Genomic DNA, 21,740 nt, shown 5'->3' on the forward strand with positions numbered 1-21,740 from the left:
ATTAAGTCATTTGTGTAATTGCTTCCCTTTGCACAATTATGAGTCTAACACTGAGAAATATTAATAATAATACATTATGTACAATCTGAAAGGGTGAAGTTTGAAATTGAAATAAGGAATTGTTAGCGAGGGAAAAGAAATCCTGACTGGGGACTACTGATATCCTCTTTGGGGGTTGATGGTTCCAAACAAGGTAAAGGAGAACCTAATTGGGATAGTGTAGGTGACAATGATCCTGTTAACATTATTTAGGAAGGAGTTAGGTTAGGTTTTCCCCAATCGGAAATCATTGATACCCTCCCTGTGAGACAGTGGTTTCAATCAGGGTAAAACTAAATCGGATGGGTATGGAGACAATGATCTTGTTAGTATTAACATGGCAGGTGTTTTTGTTACATTTGAATTACCCTGTTGGGAACAATTGAAACCCTGAACAAGGGTTACAATGGGGAGGGTGGGGGTGGGGGGGGGGGGGGGGGGTAACAGTATATCCAAACTGGGATATATCTTAGATGACAATGATCCTGCAACTAGTGTTAGCCTAAACTGCGCACAGGTGTTTGTCACCAACTTACATTTCCCAATTGGTGACCATTAATACCTCCACTGGGAGACAAGGGTTCCAAACAAGGCAACACAGTATACCCCATTCTGGATAGTTGGGTGGCAATAACCATATTGGCCTAAATTGGGTAAGTGTTGTCACCCCGACTCGCCCCAATTGGGAACCATTGGTACCCCCATCGGGAGAAAAGAGTTTCCAATCGGGGTAACTAGTTTGACTGGGCATTCCTACCACAAGCTTTGGCTTCTTCTCGTTATGCCCCTGTTTCCAATTCTCCTCAAGTGATTTTGATGTCTTTGCTAGAATGGAAATAAATAAAAAATGAACTTTGTATCCCATTTGGAACAGTATAGCTTCACCAGGGCTGATTATCGTATACAAAGCTTCAGAGTGTTGTCGTCATGGCGTGGCTGTACTCATTGTGATTAATGTATCTGCTGCATTACATCCATCCTTTGGTGGGCTCTGAATAAGAAAACGTAAAGACACACAAATCCCTTAGAAACCGATTGAAATACCGTGAGGGGAGATTTGTTCTGATTGAACTGTGATGCCTTGAGACAAAACCAGGCACTTCTCGGAAGTGCCATTAAAATGAAAGACATTTGAAAGATAAGCCATGACATCAGTGTGGTGTGATGTCTTAGACGTTCTTTATTGAGATGTACCTACCTTACAGGTCTATTAATTAGCCCTTTTGGGTATTTATTTTCATGACTTGGTTGCTGGTTTATATACAATTTGCATGAAAAAAGGTGCCTAGTTTTACCAAAGGAAAGGGATCATGTTCAAAATTGCTTGTGTGTAAAACTGACTATATGGTTTATGGGCCTTTTTTCAAATATCATAGTAGAATACTGATGATTTGCAACTTATTTTACAACAGTGGTTGAATAAAAAAATAACAATAAAACAAAATTATGACAAGCAAGAAGGAAAAAAAGAAAGAGAAAAAAGACCGGGATAACAAATATGGACAAAGAATATATCTACAATTAAATACCAGAATAAGAAAGCAATAATTCTGTTAGTCCATAATTCACCTCTTAAAAACTGAGGAAAATTAACTGTTAAAAAACTCAGTACTGGTTCATCCCTGCAGAAAATACAAATAGTATTTTTGTCACCCACTTACTAATTTCATCTCTTGCAACATGTGAAGCTTCACAATTTTATCAAAAAAGTGCAAACAAAAAACAGTGTCAGCAACGATCTCTCCCGCAAATATAAAAAAAAAAGTAAAAGCCAAATGCATAAAGGACCTGTGTTTACATAAAAAACATGCCAGTCAACTCGACATGATCATATCCGCACAATAAAAACATCATTTCCCATAAGACGAGATGACATCAGTCTGGGGGGCAGATTACATCTCAAGATCTAACGCCGGCCGGTCGGGGGCAGTGCCATTAAAATTTCCCGGTTGGAGCAGCGAAAACAAACCCCTGCGCACCGTCTTACTCAATTAAAACCGGTCTGCAAACAAAACAAAAAGGTCTGGCGGCAACAGTCGACCCGCACTATCAGTTAGCAAATGTCATCATGAAGACCCTAAGCATACACATTTGCTATAATATGGACAGTGTAGCGGCGACACCTCGGTCTGTGTGTTTTAACTTAATCTTTTCTATTCATCAACATAAATATTTATGTCTGATAAACAACTCTGAGCAATAGATTTTGTAAATCAAATTTTGTTCATATTTGTTAACAAGAAAGCTTCCCTCAGGGGGAAAAGCCATTTTGTTTGGTCAATTCAATGACTGGGAGGGATACCAGTCTGGCTCTGTTTATGAATATAATGAAAATCAGTAGTCAAGATTGCTATGGTATACGGGGAACAAGATATAGAGGTGCTGAATCAGCAGATAACTGCTATTTTTTTTATTCATTTTGGCTTGAGGATAAAAACCAACAAGTCTACGTTAGAATGGCATAACAGACAATTTGAAGAAGCTCTCTGCATAAATTAAAGAACAATCAACGTAGAAGTCGGCGACAGGCAACCCACACATGGCTTAAATGATCGGAATATTAAACGAGCGCAAGACGTACTAATAGATGTTCCTAAAAACATATGAAGTCATTAAAACTGCAAATTATACAACACATCAACAAATTTGGAATTCAGCAGAGCAGTTTCAAAGAATAATGACAAGATTTTGAAAATTAATATGTTCTGTACAGCAGAATCTGGTCGTTTTCAAAACTATGGCTTAGGCTTCATCCAGGGCCCACTTTCATAAAGCTGCTTACGCACAAAAAGTAGCTATTTAGCATAACAAAACTACGCTTACCAGAATAAGGTTACCAGCAAAACTACCAAGTCACAAGTACAAATTTTGACTGGTATCCTGCTCGTTTCTGCTTTGAAGAAATTTTTTTTAAAGTAATGAATTGAGACCAGGTGTTCGAAGTTCTGTAACAAATCTGAGGCCCGAGCAAAGCAGAAGCCTTAGTTTTAATTGAGGCCTATCAACCAACAGTCAACCAGCCCCCTCCCCCACCCTGTTGGTTACCAATTCAGTTATATATTTCAAGGAGCTTTTGAAAACAGTATCCAGCACGTGACTAGTTCCTAGAGAAGAAGTAGTTTGTTAGTTGAGTTATACTTGCAAAAAATAGTTAATGGCTAGATGCTTATATTTTTTAAAAGACAATGACTGAGTTAATATTTTAATATTAATGGTTTATTTATTCAACAATATTTATTAAAAAAAGACACTGGCAGTAAAAAAAAAAAACTGAATTGCGATCTTAAATTTAAGAGAATGACTCAGCTAGGGTCCAAACATCAGACCATTAACTATTTTTTGCAGTATACCATAGGCCCTTTTGGTTGGTAAGCAGTTTGAAACAGCTAATCCCATTTTCTCTTTTTTCGTTTTTACTCTTGTCACATTTTATACAATCAAATTCACATGACAGTTGATAGGAGGAGAATGCTGTGGGAGAGGGGGGGGGGGGAGGGTTGTCTATATAAAACCCACAGGGCTTCTACTGATGTCCTCTCCTATACCTTGAGAAAGAAAAACCTACTTATTTTCAACAAGCACACAAAAGAAAACGGTCTGAATGCAGATAAAACCATCAAAGATTTCTCATTTCTGTCAGGATGACAAAGTGAAATTTGATAGCCTTATTCTGGAGTACAGCGCTGAGCTAGATTGTGGGATATAATTATCGTCTCCATTATATTTTAACCGGAGGGCAACTACAAGAATACTCAAGTTACATCAACAAAAGGTAGCAGACACCTGGCTTCCTCAATGATCATGATGATTTCTGTCTGAGGGGATGTTTTGCATTTTTATTATTTATAATGACAAATTTCGGAATGGCAAGTCTAGAAAATCACTCAAAAAACAAGATTTCTGAAGACTGTGGTCCAGCCATGAAACCTGAGAAACAGTGAATTGGTCTCCAAAGATGGAACTATCCTAGGACGGATAGAACCACAAACAATTAATTAAACTTTTGATAGTTATGTAGGGACTGGCTTTTAAAGGTTCGAGAGAGCCTAAAACAAAACTGTAAAGAGCTCAAATTCAGTTTTGTGATCCACTCATTTTCCCATAAAATAATGTAAAATGCCACTCTTAAAGTGCAATTTGTTGTCAATCTAAATTCGTTTGATGGCATCTAATTTCAAATACATGGTATGAAGTACAATAAATTTTCTGTTTATTCTTGAATTCTGATGATATTTTATCAAAACAGCATTGAATTCGAGCCTTTGACTGGTCAGAAATTCCCTTTTGGTTTTAAAAATGCATCACACCTTTAAGTCTTTCAAAACTTGCGACACTCACTCAAGTCTTTTTGCTGACAATGTGAATACTTCTAATTTTTCCTGGTATAATCGTCCACAGTCACTCACCGATGAATATTTTTCTTGATTGTGAAAGGGGTTGTGAAAAGAATTCAATCTTACATGCAATCAGACATTGGCAAAGAAAGGGTTGGGGGGCCATGTACATGCTCCGAGTGGAATTTTTGAAGCAGAAAAAGCAAGAAATCCACACCACAGTGCAATCTACACGGAAATGAAATCTCTTGGGAAATCAACACTTTCTGTATATAACCACGTTCTGACGATTGATATATATCTGACGTTTTACTGTTAGAGAGATCAATCCCTGTGTAATTTATCAATTTAAGAAATTATTTAGATGCAGTGCAAATATTTGATTTATAAAGGGTCGGTATACCCTTTGGTAAACACAACAAACATTCTTGATAAAGAGGACCGAAGAGCTGCTGATATCACAAAACATTGTCAGAAACAAACTCATTTTTGAAGTAATGTAGTTTCAGAGAAGGATTCTGAACCTGAGGCTTCTTTGACAATTACCAAAGGTGTCCAGTGCTTTTAAAGCCATTGGACACTTTCGGTAAACAGTATTGTTCAAATGCCCACACTTCGTGTCTCACAACTTATATATATAAAATAACAAACCTATGAAAATTTAGGCTCAATCGGTCATCGGAGTCGGGAGAAAATAACAGGAAAAACAACCCTTGTCATGACATGTGTTTAAAATAAAGGTTGTAATTCTTGATATCGAGAATTGATAATTGTTATAATGTTTTCTCAGAAAGTAAAGCATTTCATGGAATAATATTTCAAGAGAAGTCTTTCACCACTACCTTCTGTAAACCCTGTAAGTTTTTTGTAAATCTGTGAACTTTTTCTTTTTTCATGTTCCGAAAGTTAATGGCTTTAATGGGGTATATTTTAATAATACACCCATTATAACAATATTTACTTTAAAGATCCCGATCATCCAAATGCAATTCAGATCATCGTCCAAATGCAATTCAGAAAGTTATCTGGATATGTAGGATATGTCACTGCTAAATAACAACAATAATATTTGATGGGTTTTGAGATATTGCATGGTGAGGTATAAATAAAAATTTGGTTTGCGACAACACCATGTGTGTATCTACTTGCTGGATAGATTATGTTCTTTTGCAAATTTGTCATGCTTATTATTTTACTGGTGCGGAGTAGAATCAGCAGATAATCATATTAACCACAATAATAAAGGCACTTTATAAATATTAAATATTTATAAGTTGCCTTTTTCGATGGTTCCAAAGTGCTTTTCTAAACGACCTAATTTGAACTTACAAAGGATATTACAAAGAGCAACCAACAATAGTTCTAACCTGAATCAAATTAACTTAAATTTGACTTAAATTACACATAACATAGCTTTAAAGGATTCAAGAGATCAGGCCCGATGCTTAAAGCCAATATACACTTTCGGAGTTACAAATAACTTACAAGGTTTACAGAAGGTAATGGTAAAAGATTTCTCTTGAACCATTATTCCATGAAATGCTTTACTTTTTGAGAAAACATTAAAACAATATTATCAATTCTATCGAGAATTACGAATGCTATGACACGACGAAACGTGCGGAGAACAAGGGTGGGTTTTCCCGTTATTTTTTCCCGGCTCCGATGACCGATTGAGTCTAAATTTTCACAGGTTTGCTATTTCATATATAAGTTGTGATACACAAAGTGTGGGCCTTGGACAATACTGTTTACCGAAAGTGTCCAATGGCTTTAATAAATGTGAATAGGTACACATAGATTGTCGGTGCACTGTTTGTAAATGCTCGTCGGTCATACTGTGTACAGGTGCGGTGTGCAGGGGACAAGCACAAATGGGAAGTAAAAGAAGATTTCGATTGTGAGAGTTTTGGGCCTAAATGAACAATTGCTCATCAAGTCCAAACACTGGGTGTTGAGTTATTATAGATTGGAGTATTAAAGTGGATACTGAAGGGTCTCTGACCACAGGAAAAAGGGGGTCAACTTACCTAGCAATTTTTTTTTAAATGTTAATAATATCCGGCTCCATTTTGAAATCCACTTTGGTAAATAAATCCATTCTTAGTACAAGTCTTCATTTTGGCAAGAGGTTAGACGAGCCTAACAAACATACTTTAAGGGGAACATCCTTAGTGATGGTGTGACAATACTGTCTTTTGAAAGTGTTAGCCCTCTTGGCTGCTATAAGCCTTCTTGAGATATGGCGGACACAATGCCACTACAAGGTTTGGGTGAATTTGTCTGTATACACCCAAACCAAAGATAAACTCTTATCCTGTCAGCCATACCTCAAAAAGGCTTAAAGTACAACCCACTGCTTGATCTCTAAGTTTAGTGCTTTTTAGCCCCTTTAAAAAAACTACCTGAATGGCAGTGCAGATAGCTCTAGGGCAGTGGCTTCTACCCCTCATAAGGGAATGTTTGTATTCTTTGGGAACGTAAAAAAAGTAGAGCCAGAATGCTAAATAAACGCTCATATACTAGCACTACATATCTGGGACTTTTTGTATGCCTTGGGTTTTGTCTGCACCTGCTTTTTTGCACGTCGACCAATGTGGGATATAGGACCCCAGAGGAGGTTTCCAGACAGTAAAGGAAGATGTTGACAGACAGATGAAGATATAGAGAGAGAATGTTTGTAGTTTCCCACAATAGAGTGATTTCTACGGGTGTTATTTCTGTCTTTTGTTTACTTTATGTTTAAACTCATGGAGGCCACTGCCTCTGTTGCCCCGTGGTCTTGCCCTTTGTGTTCCTTCGAAAGTGTCCCATCTTGCTGGTTTTAAAGTGGACGACCCGCGCAAAGTGAAATGAACGACCTTTCCCTCTCAAAGATGAAATTCCAAGCCTGAAACTCATCAGGGTGCTCCCAAGGATTTTTTCAAAACTGTGGGGCATTCTGGAGCAAATTTAAGTTTAGGTAAAGGCCGCTGAATTGAAATGAGGTCTATGGAATGTTTTCTACTTGGTGTTTATCTTGGTTTAAACTCCTGCTACAAGTTCACCACTATTTAGTTAAAAGATGAACCAATTTCGTCTTCTGTCCCATCGCCCTCCACAAAATCACCTTCTCCCGAGTTTCCAATCCCACTACAGCTAGATCTACATATATACTTTTTAAATTATCAATTCCCGCCTGAGACTGGATACGAGTCCCTAACAGCAAGACATACAGAGACCAATCTGCAGCCGGGTTCGGATGAAGGGGTACAGTTTCAAAGGGACCTCGCAATCAGTGGTTTATCCACCGTCTCAACGAAGCCGGACAAAAGCCTCTACCAGAGATTGATAGCCTCCCCGGAGGCCTTATGTGGTATCCTTGACTGTAACCTAGCAACAGAATCCTGTAAATACAGCGACAAACAAATAGGTAGACCTCTGAAGTGGAACAACCAGGAGAAAACTGTCGTGAGAGTGCCCCCCCCCCCCAATGTGTACGTCAGTGACTGATATAAACGTCCACAAATAGACCTTATCGCAAATACCAATGCGCAAGTGCAGACTGTTGAATGAGGTGCATTGTGGGATATATATGGATCAAATTTGGATACCAGCTAGACCACAATGCACCTAATTCCAAGCTTTACGCGCGCGCCCCGGTATTTGCGAAAAGGTCTATGGCAGAGTGGGGATTGAAGTAAAACAAAACCTTAAAGGCACTGGACACCTTTGGTAGTTGTCAAAGACCAAGAATCTGGTGTATCCACACATATTCAAAAATGACAAGTCTGTGACAATTTGGGCTTTATTGGTCATCCAAGTTGCAAGAAAATAATGAAAGAAAAAAACACCCTTGTTGCACAATTAATATGTGGGCTTTCAGATACCTGAGAAAGGCTTCAGGCCTGAAGTCTTACTCAGATTCAAATAATTTAGTGAGTAATTACCTCTTTCTCAAAAACTATGTTACTTCAGAGGGAATTGTTTCTCACAATGTTTTACACTATCAACAGCTTGTGACCAAGTAATTAATACATTCTGACCATAGAGTACTATCCACACACAATATTTTTGTTAAGTCTTACCACAGAAACGAACCCAGCTTTTGTTTGGTGATTTTGTTTGTTCTTTATCAGAAGACCTTGAGTGGATCTTTAACTGAAAAAAACAACCGCCCTGACGCTAAAATTAAATTTTCTAATCCCACATACGCTCGACGTTTAATGTAAAAATCAATACAGTGTTCCACAAATTCAATTCCATTGTCCATTGTAAATATGCCACGGCTACAGCGACGTGACTTTGAATTTTGCCAACCCCCAAAATCCTCCAGGGGATTGCAATTTTCAATTGATTCCATCCAACGTTGCCGACAGTAAAAGTAGAACTCTAAGAGGATGGACGGCAGTGAAGATACCTTCGCTCATGTCAAATCATGAACAAAATTACTTTAAAAATATCTTCTTCCTAAATCATTCATGGAGTGGGTGTAGATTTGAAGAAAATTTATGAAACGTAAATCACCGCAAAAGTTCTAATGAACCTCTTCATCCCTTCAAATTTGAATAATGTCTGGTACACTGACTTGTTTGGTGACAACAGAATGCTTCATTTTGAAACCCCTCAAACTATGTCAGATCAAGGTTTCCGCTTAACTTTGTCAATTTCAGCGACTATCCAATAGGAGACTTTCCAACGCTAGGCGGCAGCAGACATACCGGGTAAATTTCCATTGTTTACGTAGTTCTGAACATGCGCATAATTCTGAGAACAATGGATTTACCCGGTAAGTCTGCTGCCCTCTATCGTCCCAGAAAGTCTCCCATTCTGCGCTCACAACCATCATTCTCTACTTACTGTACCAGTGCCAAATTTCTGCCCTAGCTGGGTAAGCGTTTAATGCCTAGTAGCACGAAGTATGCATGTGTACAAGCAAACATCTATGTAATACGCTTAAGCACGGAGTTCCCTGCCTACACAGCCGAGGATACTTTAAATTGGTTTGGGAGCTTTGCAAAGGTCAAGCAAAAGCACAAGGCACCACATCAATTGCTGTGGGTGCCATGGGTTATTTTGAGGCCTGCAAATCCTTGAACGCCCTTAAACAATTTTCGACGAATGTGTATTGTGTATTGCATAACAAAAAACGTCTGGCTGTTGCTATGCAAAAAGGCTTGCTCTGAGCTGAGCCACGTGACACACAAACAACACTAGATGTAATCTGATGAATTCGACATCCCCATTCAGTTGTGACCAACGAAGAAGTCGTTGTACAAGAAATGATTCAATTTTATCTTTCCCAAAGGATTTATTGTGTTTCTGTCTGAATTGAATTAAGTCCAATCGCTCAGCAGCAGCACACGAAACGAGTCGAGAAGCACAAAAGGTGACAAAATGGCTGACAAAACAGGAGAGAAAGGCCAACATATCTGTCATACTCAAGTAAAATGAAAATCTGGACCACTTAACTTTGAGGTACATGTACACGAAAGCCAACAGGGGGGAATACATACCATAGAGAGATAAAAACAATAAAAGGCCGCAAACAGTTTTGAAATTGACATTAATTAAATATACTTTTACAAGTGTAAGAATTATCGAGTGACAACTGAGAATGTTTGTCTAAGTAAGGGAGATCTCCGAGATAATTGAGGATAAGGCGCCTTCAGACCATTCAACCCCATGGTCTGAACATCAAAAAAGGAAATGACTAAAACAATAACCTTTTGTCTTAGCCTCTCCTTTTCCCCACTGATATCCTCCATTTTAGATATCTGCCTCATTCACTAATTTATTACTTTTTCTCCCTTTTCCCCACTTTTGATTCGGTACTTTGTGTTTTTAACTCTTGGTCAAACCAGCCCCATCCCTCCAACCCATTAGATCTTTATTCGTTGTTTTACCCCTTGCTGTTTTCTGGGTGGTTTATGCCCACCCCCCTCTCTCTATTTATGTTTTTGCACTTTATACTACTTCTGTAACAATTAGAATATTATGTTCATGTTTGATATGTTGTCATTTAGCCTGTAAGAAAATCTACACTAGGGTTGAAGTGTCAGGCCATTATTTTTTTGGGGGGCAATTATTGAGTGAATATCTTCAAACTCTCTTGGAGAAAAAGAGGGGAAAAGCTCAGAAGACAAACAGAAAAGCAAAAGAAAAGAAAAAAACACAAAATGAACTTACTTCCGGTTATTTTTACTCTGATTTCAAGACTGTGCCTGACCCTGGGGCTGAATCTGTAAAATAACAACAAAAAAAGGATACAACCCCTCAAACTAAAAAACAAAAGTAACTGAAAGGCAAACAAGCAAAAAGAAAACAAGAAGCTTTTAACTGAACAAAATTATAAATAATAATAATAATACAGAACAGGAAAAAAAGGTTGCTGTTTACGTAACTTGAGTGACGAAACGTGGGTAAAAGGGGGCTGCACCATTTTTTCCTAGGGGAGCACATCCGGCCAATAGGAGACTTTCCAACGCTAGGCGGCAGCAGACATACCGGGTAAATTTCCATTGTCTACGTAGTTCTGAACATGCGCATAATTCTGAGAACAATGGATTTACCCGGTAAGTCTGCTGCCCTCTATCGTCCCAGAAAGTCTCCCATTGAAACTAGTTTCCATTCCTAACAAGCCACTCTTTCAGCACTCTTATTTCATTTACAATGTTTTGCTAGATAATCTGCCCTGGAGGTAAAAGCAAGTTCATTGACTGTCATGTAAATAAAAAGTGAAAAAAAAAAACAAACAAAAAAAACACTGAAAATACTACTTAAAAGCTCCTAAAATGTAACTTATTTTTTGAGTAATTTTGAGTTTTAAGTCCAGATTTCAAACTGGGTTGGGGTGGGGGCAATGAGGGCAATTGGCAATAAACATCAATAGTGGTAGGGGGGGCTCTCCTGTGCCCCTAGTTATGTCACTGCATATTATTTACACAAACACTATTTTGAGATGGCAAAACAGATTCAGTCTGCTTAAAAACAATATTGATGAAGTTAAATTAAATTTCCACCAACAAGACGAATCAGAATCCGCTTGACTTTTCTTTGGAAACAAATGCGAAAACTGTTGTGGTTTATGGGATGATTATTACTTAATACATTTCACAACAGCGCTAGAGTAAAGTTAAGCTATTTCATTTGGATATTTGCACATTTGAGGGCAACTCTAATGTGTGAGCATGATCTTTTGATAGTGTTACATGTAAATGCGGAGCAGTCTTTTCACTTGTGCAGTCACGTAGGTCATTGATTGTATTTCAACCCATGGTAAGGATATTTTTTTCTAAGAAGTTCCCACGTAGGCGTTATAACGAAAGATGCATCAAAAGCGTAAAAATGGTTCCCTCTTTGAAAAGAAGAGACATCATTGGCTGATTGTCGCGCATTATTTGACCTCAGCTATGGGGGCGTGTCCAAAGGTCAATAGCCTCATTGTAGAGGCGCAAGTCTGGCGTGAATTTGAATGTTGGGGCCCATTAAAGTGTGTTGTTTTTCCGTGGGCCATCAAGTACAAGAAGTGTTTCGTACCTGGTACTCTGATATTCAAGTACTGAGTCCAACAGCCGAGTATCCAGGAATTTGTGTCTTAGTACTGAAAGATTTTCTAGACAACAATGGCGTGCTTGTTTTAAACATGAATACATAAATAAATCGATTTTACTTTTTCCACATCCAAATAACAATACGGGAAAATAGGATTTGTTGTTACAGACTGCTCACAAACCAAAAAGGACCTATGGTATAAAAGAAAAAAATAGTTAGTGGCCTGACGTTTCGACCCTAGCAGAGTCTTTCTTTAAGGCTAACAAAATCGAGGGCTTAAATATTTGTTCAGCCTTTGAGAAAGACTCTGCTTGGGTCCAAACGTCAGACCATTAGCTCTTTTTTGGGGTAAATAATACTACATCATAAAACCTTACTACAACCTTTTAAGATCAGCTGTGTCAATAAATTAAAAAACGAAAATCCATTATTTAATTTTTTCCCCCGAAAATGGATCAATCATTCTTGAGAACTGAACCGACGACTTGTACTCTGGTCTCATCAGAACATACAACATAATCCCATCTCCTGAGGAAACGAATATATCTCGACAAAACAGTTCCGAAGCTCGTGAGAAAACAGTCGTCTCATCTTGTCCGGCCTGGGCTTTGGTAAACCGGGGATAGTAGACGGGGTACCAGTATTGATTCACCCGTCACTCAACACCGACGCGGTCCTCAGACCCATCTTCACATCAGAGTGGATGCTGGTCGTGTCCGTTAATATATATTGACATCACGGTAGTAGTATTGACTTGCTTGTTTGTCTTGCCGCTTAAAATGTGATGATGCAGTTAAAAAGCCGAGATGAAAACACCACGGCGCGACGTGTCGATAAGTATATTACAAGTGGTGGACGTTTGGTTCGCGGGGATACGTGTGTGTGTGTGTTTGTGGGTTGATTAGAATTTAATCTGTACCAACATGGAAGCTGCCACTATGTTTTTTTTTAACAACACGTCATTTGTCTGTTTCCTTTTATGTCTGAATGATTGTTTTCATTTAAAAGGTATTACACAGGATTGGTTAGAATAAAAAACATCACCGTTTATTTTTGCATTGATCCCATCGGTCCATTTGGTTGGTAAGTTGTTTGCAACAGCTAATTCTATTTTCTGTTTATTTTCAGTCTGAAAGCTTACTGATTATGGCGCTCATACTAGAACCATTTTTTCTATAAAGTGATGATGCAGTTAAAAAGCCAAGATGAAAACACCCGGCGCGACGTGTCGATAAATATATTACAAGTGGTGGACATGGGTTCGATGGGATAAGTGTGTGTGTGTGTTAACCTGTTAGGTGCCTGTGATATTTGTTCACAGGACTCAGGAAAGTACTGAGTATACAGTGCTTACACACATCGGTGTATGGGTAAAAAAACAAAATTTATTTATCCAACGATGCAAGTTTAACATCTATTTTATATAAGTCCCCTGTTTTCATCGAAAATGAATCATTACCCTACGTCAGTATTGACAAAAAAGAAATCCAATAGCTCCCAGTTTCCATGGTAATAATTATGTCACTAGATCTAACGCTTCGGGGATATTCGTCAATAACATTTCACTACAATCCCGACTTAATAACTCACTTAGCGTGGGCATTTTCTTGTCTACTATGCTAATCCAGAGATAATCATGACAAGCGACCCAAGAAAGTGCTCCTGTAGTGTGTGTGGCCTTTTTTTTTTAGAGTTGGAATCCCTTGGAATCCTCCAGGGAAATATTTCAATCTGAACCAAAAGTGTAGATTTCTTTAAAATTGTCTCGTTAGGTACTTCAGGAAAGATATGAGCAAGTTTGTGTGAGCCAACCTTATTTCAATTTGCAATTTTAATCAAGCATGCGGGGTAGATTTTTCACTAGATCATGTAGAACGTGTCTAGTTAATCGACTAGTAATAAGTTAAACAAACAGTTAATGGCCTGCAGGGCTGTATGCTTCGTTTTTGAAAGGGCAAAGGCACCAAGGCATTTTCTTCTTGGTATAGGGCACCCTATGATGAAATTGCAAATTTGTACTGGAGCATTTCAAGGGCACCAAGGCAATGACCAAGGGACACAGAGGCCTCCGTTGCCTCCGTGAAGTTATCAGGCCTGGGCCTGAGGTTTGACCCCAGAAGAGTCTTTCTCGAGTTAAGACCTCAAGAAAGACTCTTCTATGGTCAAAACGTGAGCTCATTAACTAGATACCATGAGTCTATTTGGCTGTAAGCAGTTTGCAACATATAGTTCTATTTTCTCTACCGGTAAATTGAATAGGAGAAGGAGGGTCAAGGAACTCTACCGACAGACGCAACAGGCTTACATTTTCTAACTCAAACTGCATCAATCAACTGTAAGAAGTTAACATACCCTTAATGACAACAAAAAATAATCTACCAGAAAAAATGAAACGAAACATTTATGTATGCATAAAACATAACAATTTCCGAAAATGTCTGATTTACTCTACATATCTTTGCCCTAAAACTTGTCGATGAAAAAAAAGTACGTAACTTGGCAAAGCACTTTAGAGCCCCAGACGGCACTCGACCTATGGCCTGGCATTTAGTCTAAATTCCCTCACCACTCAACTCCGCAAAAACATCACTGCTTGAGGAGCAGGAAAAAATGGGTCAAATTTCACCCAGGATGACGGGCAGCAATTCTACAGGGTTCCCTCGCGATAGTTCAGCGTTAAAACTTAAAAGGTGTATATTTTTGCGCTTCACACTTAAATTTGCATGAAACAATTTTACTTAGCAGAAAGTATAAGGCTGCCAGCCATAAATAACACATCACAGGTCCCACCTATAACTGGTTTCTTGCTTAGTTTTGCTTAGCAGTAAACTGTTAAGCAACCATTTCAGCTTGTGCAGTTCTAAGAAATTGGGCCCAATGCTCATTTTCATTAACCTGCTAAGCTGGAAAACAACTCCTTAGAAAATATTTGCTGGGAACCAGTCACTGGTAATGTATAAATGTTATTACACAGTACTTTGGCAGGTAATCTAGTTTTGCTAAACAAAATTGTCTGTGCTAAGCAAACATGCTGTCCTTAAACAGTAATATTAATCAATTGTATGGCTCTGCTTACCAGCAAGTAAAAAATCCAGTGCAAATGTATTTCACAGGTTAGAATGGAACTTTTGCATTGACATTTCTCTTTCTCGCAGTTGGGCAGAAAAACTGCATTAAATTTTTGTGAGAACACAATTGTAAGCTTACATGAGCACAGGCATGATATTGGATGCAGCTAATGATTTTTGGAACTCTCTTAGAGCCATTGCCATTTTCAAAATAAAAAATGATGTGCTTTAAACATACAGAGAAAGCCATTTTAGAATAAACAAACACTTCCCATTCCCCAGGGAATCTGATCCTATCTACGACTATAAATTGAGACTATTTTTCTTTTATTTTTGTTCTTCTTCTATTCTTTTCTTGGTATGAGTATTCAAGGCTTTTTGTATCTTCAAATCTTCATCAGATTCAGACAGATGCAATCTTAACATGTTCCTGGTAGGGATGGATTAAAATAGACATTTTTAGCCCCTGATGTTTTGACACGAAAAAAAAAAACTTTTCCTATTTGTAATTAATTTCTGAATATTTCAGTACAGAGGAATTGAGAAGCTACATGTGTTTCAGTATTTCCAGGTAGGGCTTGAAATTTAACACTGGACCGCAGGTCTGAGGCCATTGATTTTTAGCCCCGGGCCAGTTAACAAATGAGTTGGACAGTCTTGCATTTTTCAATTGTTGTAATGTTCAAATGTGGATTTTCATTCTGATAAACATCTTTCAATTCTTTTAGAAATTGGTTTACAATTGTTCTTAAGATAAATGATAAAGATTTTCTCTTTACTTTTTGAAACAAAAAAAGATTATTTGTTCAAAAACAGTTTACATCTTAAGCTGTGTAGTTAGTTCTTTTTTTCCATTTTGATTCTATTGTTCAGATTTAAACTACAAGCCCAGAGGGCTTTTGGAGTTTTCCCCCACAATTGGAGCCCGGAGGGGTTGCAGTACAGTTGCAGTGTCAGGTTTGTAGATCAATAAAGAGTGTGGCAAATTAAGGGGGGGGGTTGTAGAGGAATGGGATATGAGGGAGTAGGTTGAGAATGGAGAGGTAGGAAGGAGGAGGTAGCATTGTGGAGGGGGAAGGGGAGTGTAGGGTGGGTAGGTGATGGTGGTTGTTGTGAGGGTAGGGGATTTTTAAGGAAGGGTTTGGGGGTGAGGGTAAGGATTGGGGCATGAGATGAGGGTAGGGGATTTGGAATATGAGGATGATGGTGGGAGAATTGGGAGGTAGGAAGGAGGCGACAGAAAATGGGGAAGGGGGAGTGAAGGGTGGGTAGGTGATCCGGGATGGGGTAAGGGTAGTGGATTTTGGGGGGTTGGGGTTGGTAATGAGGATGGGGGATTTGGGAGGTGAGGGATTGGGGTGAGGTTACGGGATTTGGGAGGTAGGGGGATCGTTGATGGGGTTGAGGGTATGGGATTTGGGGGTTGGTTATGGGAGTTGGGATGAAGGTAGGGGATTTGGGATGAGTGGGATTTGGGTTGAGGTAGGGGTTGGTGATTGGGCGAGGGTAAGGAATTTGGGAGGTAGTGGATCAGGGTTTGGGTAAGAGTAGGGAATTTGGGATTAGGGGCTAGGGGAGTTGGGAGGTAGGGGATTGGGGTTGGGGTATAGATAGGGAATTCGGGAGGTAATCATTGGGGCTTGGGTAAATTGTTTTCCCATATCTTTATGTGTAAAATATTGCACTGCCAGCATCCCAGCAGTGGCGGCTCAGCGTGCAGCACTTGTGTCTGTGGGCTAAAAAAGATAGGTCTATACTTCCTATATTTTTTTTGAAGGACAAATCCGTGACAACCCTACAGCCTAACACTTTCTCATGACATACTCTGACCGCATGCCAAATTCGATGTTGATCATCAAAAGCATAATCCCCCAAAACATTTCCACTATCTGCCCAACTATAAGTAAAGTTTTATGTTAATCTTTGAACAAAAATTGTACCTTATCTTAGGCTTTACTCCCTCCCCCAGCCATCACATCTCTTTCATTCCAGGTTACACAACCATTGACATAGCTACTAAAAGCTTCATGATAGCCGGGCAGCAATTTGCCGTATTTAATCGCACACAGCACACAAAAAGTAAAGACAATTTAACCGCGCAGTTCCCTTTGAAGCAACCTCACCGTGATAGATCAATTATCGTCGGGTAATCCACCTCACCATGACCAAAAACACACAAGGATATCACGACAGTGGTTTCTTAGCAGTTCAGGGATGTGATAGGCTGAGCGTGAAAGCTTCCTAGTGAGAAGCCTTTTGCTTACATACATTTATCTTGGGTTTTGAAAGCTCTACTCTGCAATCTGGGTTGTTCAATTATGGTTTTATCTTAATTTCCACATGAATTTGATCTTATATTTAATGAAAACAATTAAAACAAGCTTAAAACAACAACAACAATTTTTTCCCCCATTTTTTTTCGGGGCGAGGGTTTAAAAAAACCCAAAACACACTGAATCATCTGATTTCCAGTTAAAAACGGAGAAATCACATCCCTGGCAATTTACACACACCCTGTTGAAGTACAAACCAGCACTCTACATAAAATTCCTCAAGCGGACCTTGTGCACTGACCAATCGGTGATGAGGAATTTGTAGCAAATGGGGATGATAAATTTTTTGATTTAGACCTGGGGCCCTTTTTCCGCCACAGGTAAGTGGGAGGATAAGTCTATATGGCTTGGATACTTTACCCTTTTGCCCGAAGCAGTTCTCTGTATCACGTTTCTAGAATATTGCATACATTTATCAACCACTTGAAGATGTGTTTGTGTAACTGTTACAGTGTCCACTCCCCAACAACACAATTAAAAAAATATATAAATTTAGATGTGTTTATAAAAAAGTTTGACGATGCTTGGAAGTTTAGTATAAAAAAAATGGTTCTCAAATTATAAACATTAAAAAATCTTTCATACATATTGATTTTAATTTTTTATTGAGCTTTTGGGTTTTCGGGGGTCTAAATATTCTGAGTTTGATTTTGTTTATGTTTGTAGAAAATACAATTTTTTTTAAACTTGTTTTTTTATAACTATGGAAAATCAAGAGCATAAATTTTTCCTAAAACCTCCTACTGCCTGACCACTCAATATCACTCTCTGTGGTTTTAAATAATAGATAAACTACGATAGCCAGTAAGTAACATCATGTGGCGAACGATACACAGTACACAGTCAACCCTCCTACCATCTGACCATTCAATATCATCCACTGTGGTTTTGAATGATGGATAAACTATGCCAGCTTGCAATATGATGTAATGCAGTGAATGCACAGTACACAGCCGACCCTCCTACTGTCTGAACATTCAATAATACCCAATAAGGTCTAGAATGATAGATAAACTATGCATACAATATAATTTGTGGTAAACACACACTACTAACACAGCAATACAACATTACATATCACACAGAACCCTTTAAGTTGAATGGACCCGAATGGTTACTTCAAACTTGCAGAAAAATCTTACCCATGATAGCAGAAGTGTCTTAAAGTAATCCCAGGGCGATTCTGTTCCAAGAACTAAGACATGATGCGTCTAGTTGGTGTAATAATTGCTACTTTGGCAGAGGAGTAGAACTTAATAAAACGGCAATCAAGTCTGGCCATGAAAATTTTTCTGACAGTCTGAATGGCTGAACATTTTGTCATAATGTACAGTGACGCCAAGTTATGAAACCGAACACGATTCTTAATTAGGTTGGTGGTTAAGTGCTTCAGAAAGGACTTCTGCTCTGTTCTTCCTTTAAAGAAAAGTCAAGGAAGTAGTGCTTAGGAATTTTGTTTTATTCAAAAGTGGTTAGGAAAGCTGTGAAGTTACTTGGGAAGGGAGGCTTTAGAAATTGCAGGGGGAATTTGAAATTTCATCAGTACGTTTGAATGAATGTATTGCAAAGACTCAACACTCTAATTTATAAAAAAAATCTTAATTTTTTTAAGTTGATGATGCTACCGCCATACTCAGTCTTACTCCCAGTGTGTTAGAGCATCACTGAATACTGATTCTCATTCTACTGGATAACCATTTGAAAACCTTGAGGTTGGAGCCTGATGTTTGTTCTATTATTGCAAATAAGTGCTCAAAAATATCAAAAAGTGTGTAAAAAATATCAAAATTACAATTAAATGATAAATTAAAACATTCTTTAAACAAGTTTAAATAAATTTCCCTTAAAAAAATGTCTTGCTAAAGTAGCTGTAAAACAGGATCAGAGCTCTGGCACATTTTAAGCAAAGATAGATAGAATAACTGACTGAACCACAACAAACCACAGCATTGTACTAACACAGGAATACATTCTTTACAAGAAGTCACTAAGACAAATGTTTGGGGAGAGGAAGAATTTTGTCAAAGAACTCCAACCAGAAGGAAAGTCACAGGGGTAACAAATCAACACACAGGCAAAGACATCCACTCAAAACAAACTGACGTTCTACACATTTTACATCACAGAATATTACTGGTTCAACTGCAAACTACTAGTTTCAATCCTGCAGTATTATACTAAGCTAGATACTTCTGTGTTTCCCAAAATAGTCAAAATTTAGTTAACAACAATTAGCACTTATTTAGCAGTTGTAGTGTTCTCCAACATGACACTTTTGAACTTAAACAACTTCATGCAATACCATAACTACACCAATATCTATATGAGTGCGGCCATGTTGATTCCAAAGTGATAGGGAGGGTACCAATATTGCTAACAATCTCATCCCACGCATGGAACTGCTTTAGGCAGCCAAATGTGCTTATTGACAGTTTCCTACTGAGCAAAAATAAGCAGGAAACAAGCTGCACACAGTACATATGATGGCGTTTTCCTAGTGCTTCGACCGACAACTCTTTTCTGGTAAGAACATTTCTTCCTGTTTGTGCTTAAACAGCTCTGACACATAAAATTCAAGTAAAGCACAATTTTTGGCTTAGCAGAAACAGGTTACCGGCAATATAAAGTTTAATGTTTATAACTGGTGCACTGAAACTCTTTTGCTTAGCAGATAAATTTACTTTACAAACAAACTTCCTGAGCAATTTTGTTTTCTTCTACTGAACGAATTACCAAAAATATCTTCGCCAAAATATCTGTTTTGACTTTAATCAAAGACTAATTAACATGTGCTTTTGGGTGGGGTTACTAATGTCCCCCTGTAGCTTGGTCACATGGCCACACCCCTAGATGGACAACAAGGGTTCGGGGTTGTGAAAATGGATATGTGCTCACCTCCGTTCACACTCACATTAGCAAACTATATTAGGTCAGGAGACGGGAAGTGGGTGGAAACACACAAAAGGTTCAGTGAAATAATTGTAACAACTGTGCTTTGCTTGAGTAGGGGTTGGTTATGGTATAACCCTCCTACTGTTGGACTACTCAATATACACTGTGGGTTTAAGGATAAAGTATGCCAACCTACAATACTATAGTATGATATCATGTGGTGAATTTATCTACACAATACACAATCAACCTTCCTATTGTCTGACCATTCAGTATCATCTACTGAGGTTTTGAAGGATAGATGCCAGTCTAGAATAATGATATCATGCGGTAAATGCATCTACAGTCTACACAGTACACAGTAAACCCTTCTACTGTCTGAGTGACTATTCAATAGCATCTAATGTTGTTTTGAATGACATAGTAACTTTACCAGCCTGCATAATGGTATCGTGTGGTGAATGTAGCTATACAGTACAGTCAATCCTCCTACTGTGTGAACATTTAATATCATCTACCGTGGTTTTGAATGATGGATAAACTAGGCCAGCCTATGATAAATGAAATCATGTGCAGAATGCATCTACAAAGTACACAGTTAGTTTGCGGCACAGTTGTGCCACTATACGCATCCCATGCAGTCGAATGATTTAAATTTGGTGGTCAACTTGATTCAAGGATAAACGGGCAGACCATTATAGGGGAAAGGGCTTTTATTTATATTAAAAAAACAAAAACAAAAAATCCAGAAATCTAACTTGCAGGAAATTTAAATAACATTGAGTTGTTCCATCCTTTGAGAAAAGTCAAAATATATTTGGGGGCATTATTTCTTTCTCCAAAAAAACACATAACAACCTAATTACATTACAATTTGTATCACTAAATTGATTTAAAATCAATACCTAATCATGTATCGGAGTCAGTTTTTTGAGAATAGAGTTTTAAAGTTTGGACAGCAATGTTATAGTTAACAGCCTTTCAAACAAATGTGTTAAAGGATTTGGGTACTTTGTGTAACACACAACACAATGTCCACAGATTTACATTAAACTTACACCATTTGAAGATAATGATAGTAGAAAGCAAACCTTAAAATATTAGCTGCTAAGGTGCTTTAGTTTTTGAGAAATGAGTAAAACAATGTCATTAAAATACATTTTTACATGCTAAAATAATTTTCGTCTCATGATCACTGAGACGAAAATTATTTTCATGACATTGTTTTACTCATTTCTCAAAAACTACAGCACCTAAGCAAGTAATATTTTCAGTGAAGCTTTCTACTACCATTATCTTCAAACTGTGCAAGTTTAGTGTAATTCAGTTGACATTGTGTTTTTTGTCCTACAAAAAGTACATAGACCCTTTAACAGATTCCCTGATACAGCAGCTATCAGCAAATATTAAAAGTTAATTCCTTTCCACATTCAAGCAAACTGAAAAAATAATAACTGCCCTTTGCCAATGTTTTCTAAGTTAAACATATTGGGTGGAGGAAAGAAGTATTAAGAAAGATCATAACAAATCTAGACTGAGAA

The 21,740-nt window shown here is 38.0% G+C and overlaps 1 protein-coding gene across 4 annotated transcripts in view; it reads right to left on the reverse strand.

Annotated features, from left to right (window-relative positions):
* Positions 1-462: 462 nt before the first annotated feature.
* Positions 463-21,740, reverse strand: part of LOC117292510 (COP9 signalosome complex subunit 1-like) — a 36,746-nt gene continuing 15,468 nt past the window's right edge. Inside the window, exons 13-15 of one of the 4 annotated variants that reach the window (XM_033774578.1) lie at positions 20,203-20,227; positions 10,542-10,594; positions 463-1,030 (exon numbers count right to left, since the gene is read on the reverse strand). In XM_033774578.1, coding sequence (XP_033630469.1) covers positions 10,554-10,594; positions 20,203-20,227 — 66 coding nt within the window. In that variant the 3' untranslated portion in view covers positions 463-1,030; positions 10,542-10,553. The remainder of the gene's footprint in view (positions 1,031-10,541; positions 10,595-20,202; positions 20,228-21,740) is intronic. The other 3 variants (XM_033774581.1, XM_033774580.1, XM_033774579.1) reach the window with 3 other exon arrangements.

Source organism: Asterias rubens, chromosome 7 (assembly GCF_902459465.1).
Source record: "Asterias rubens chromosome 7, eAstRub1.3, whole genome shotgun sequence".
Lineage (NCBI taxonomy): Eukaryota > Metazoa > Echinodermata > Asteroidea > Forcipulatida > Asteriidae > Asterias > Asterias rubens.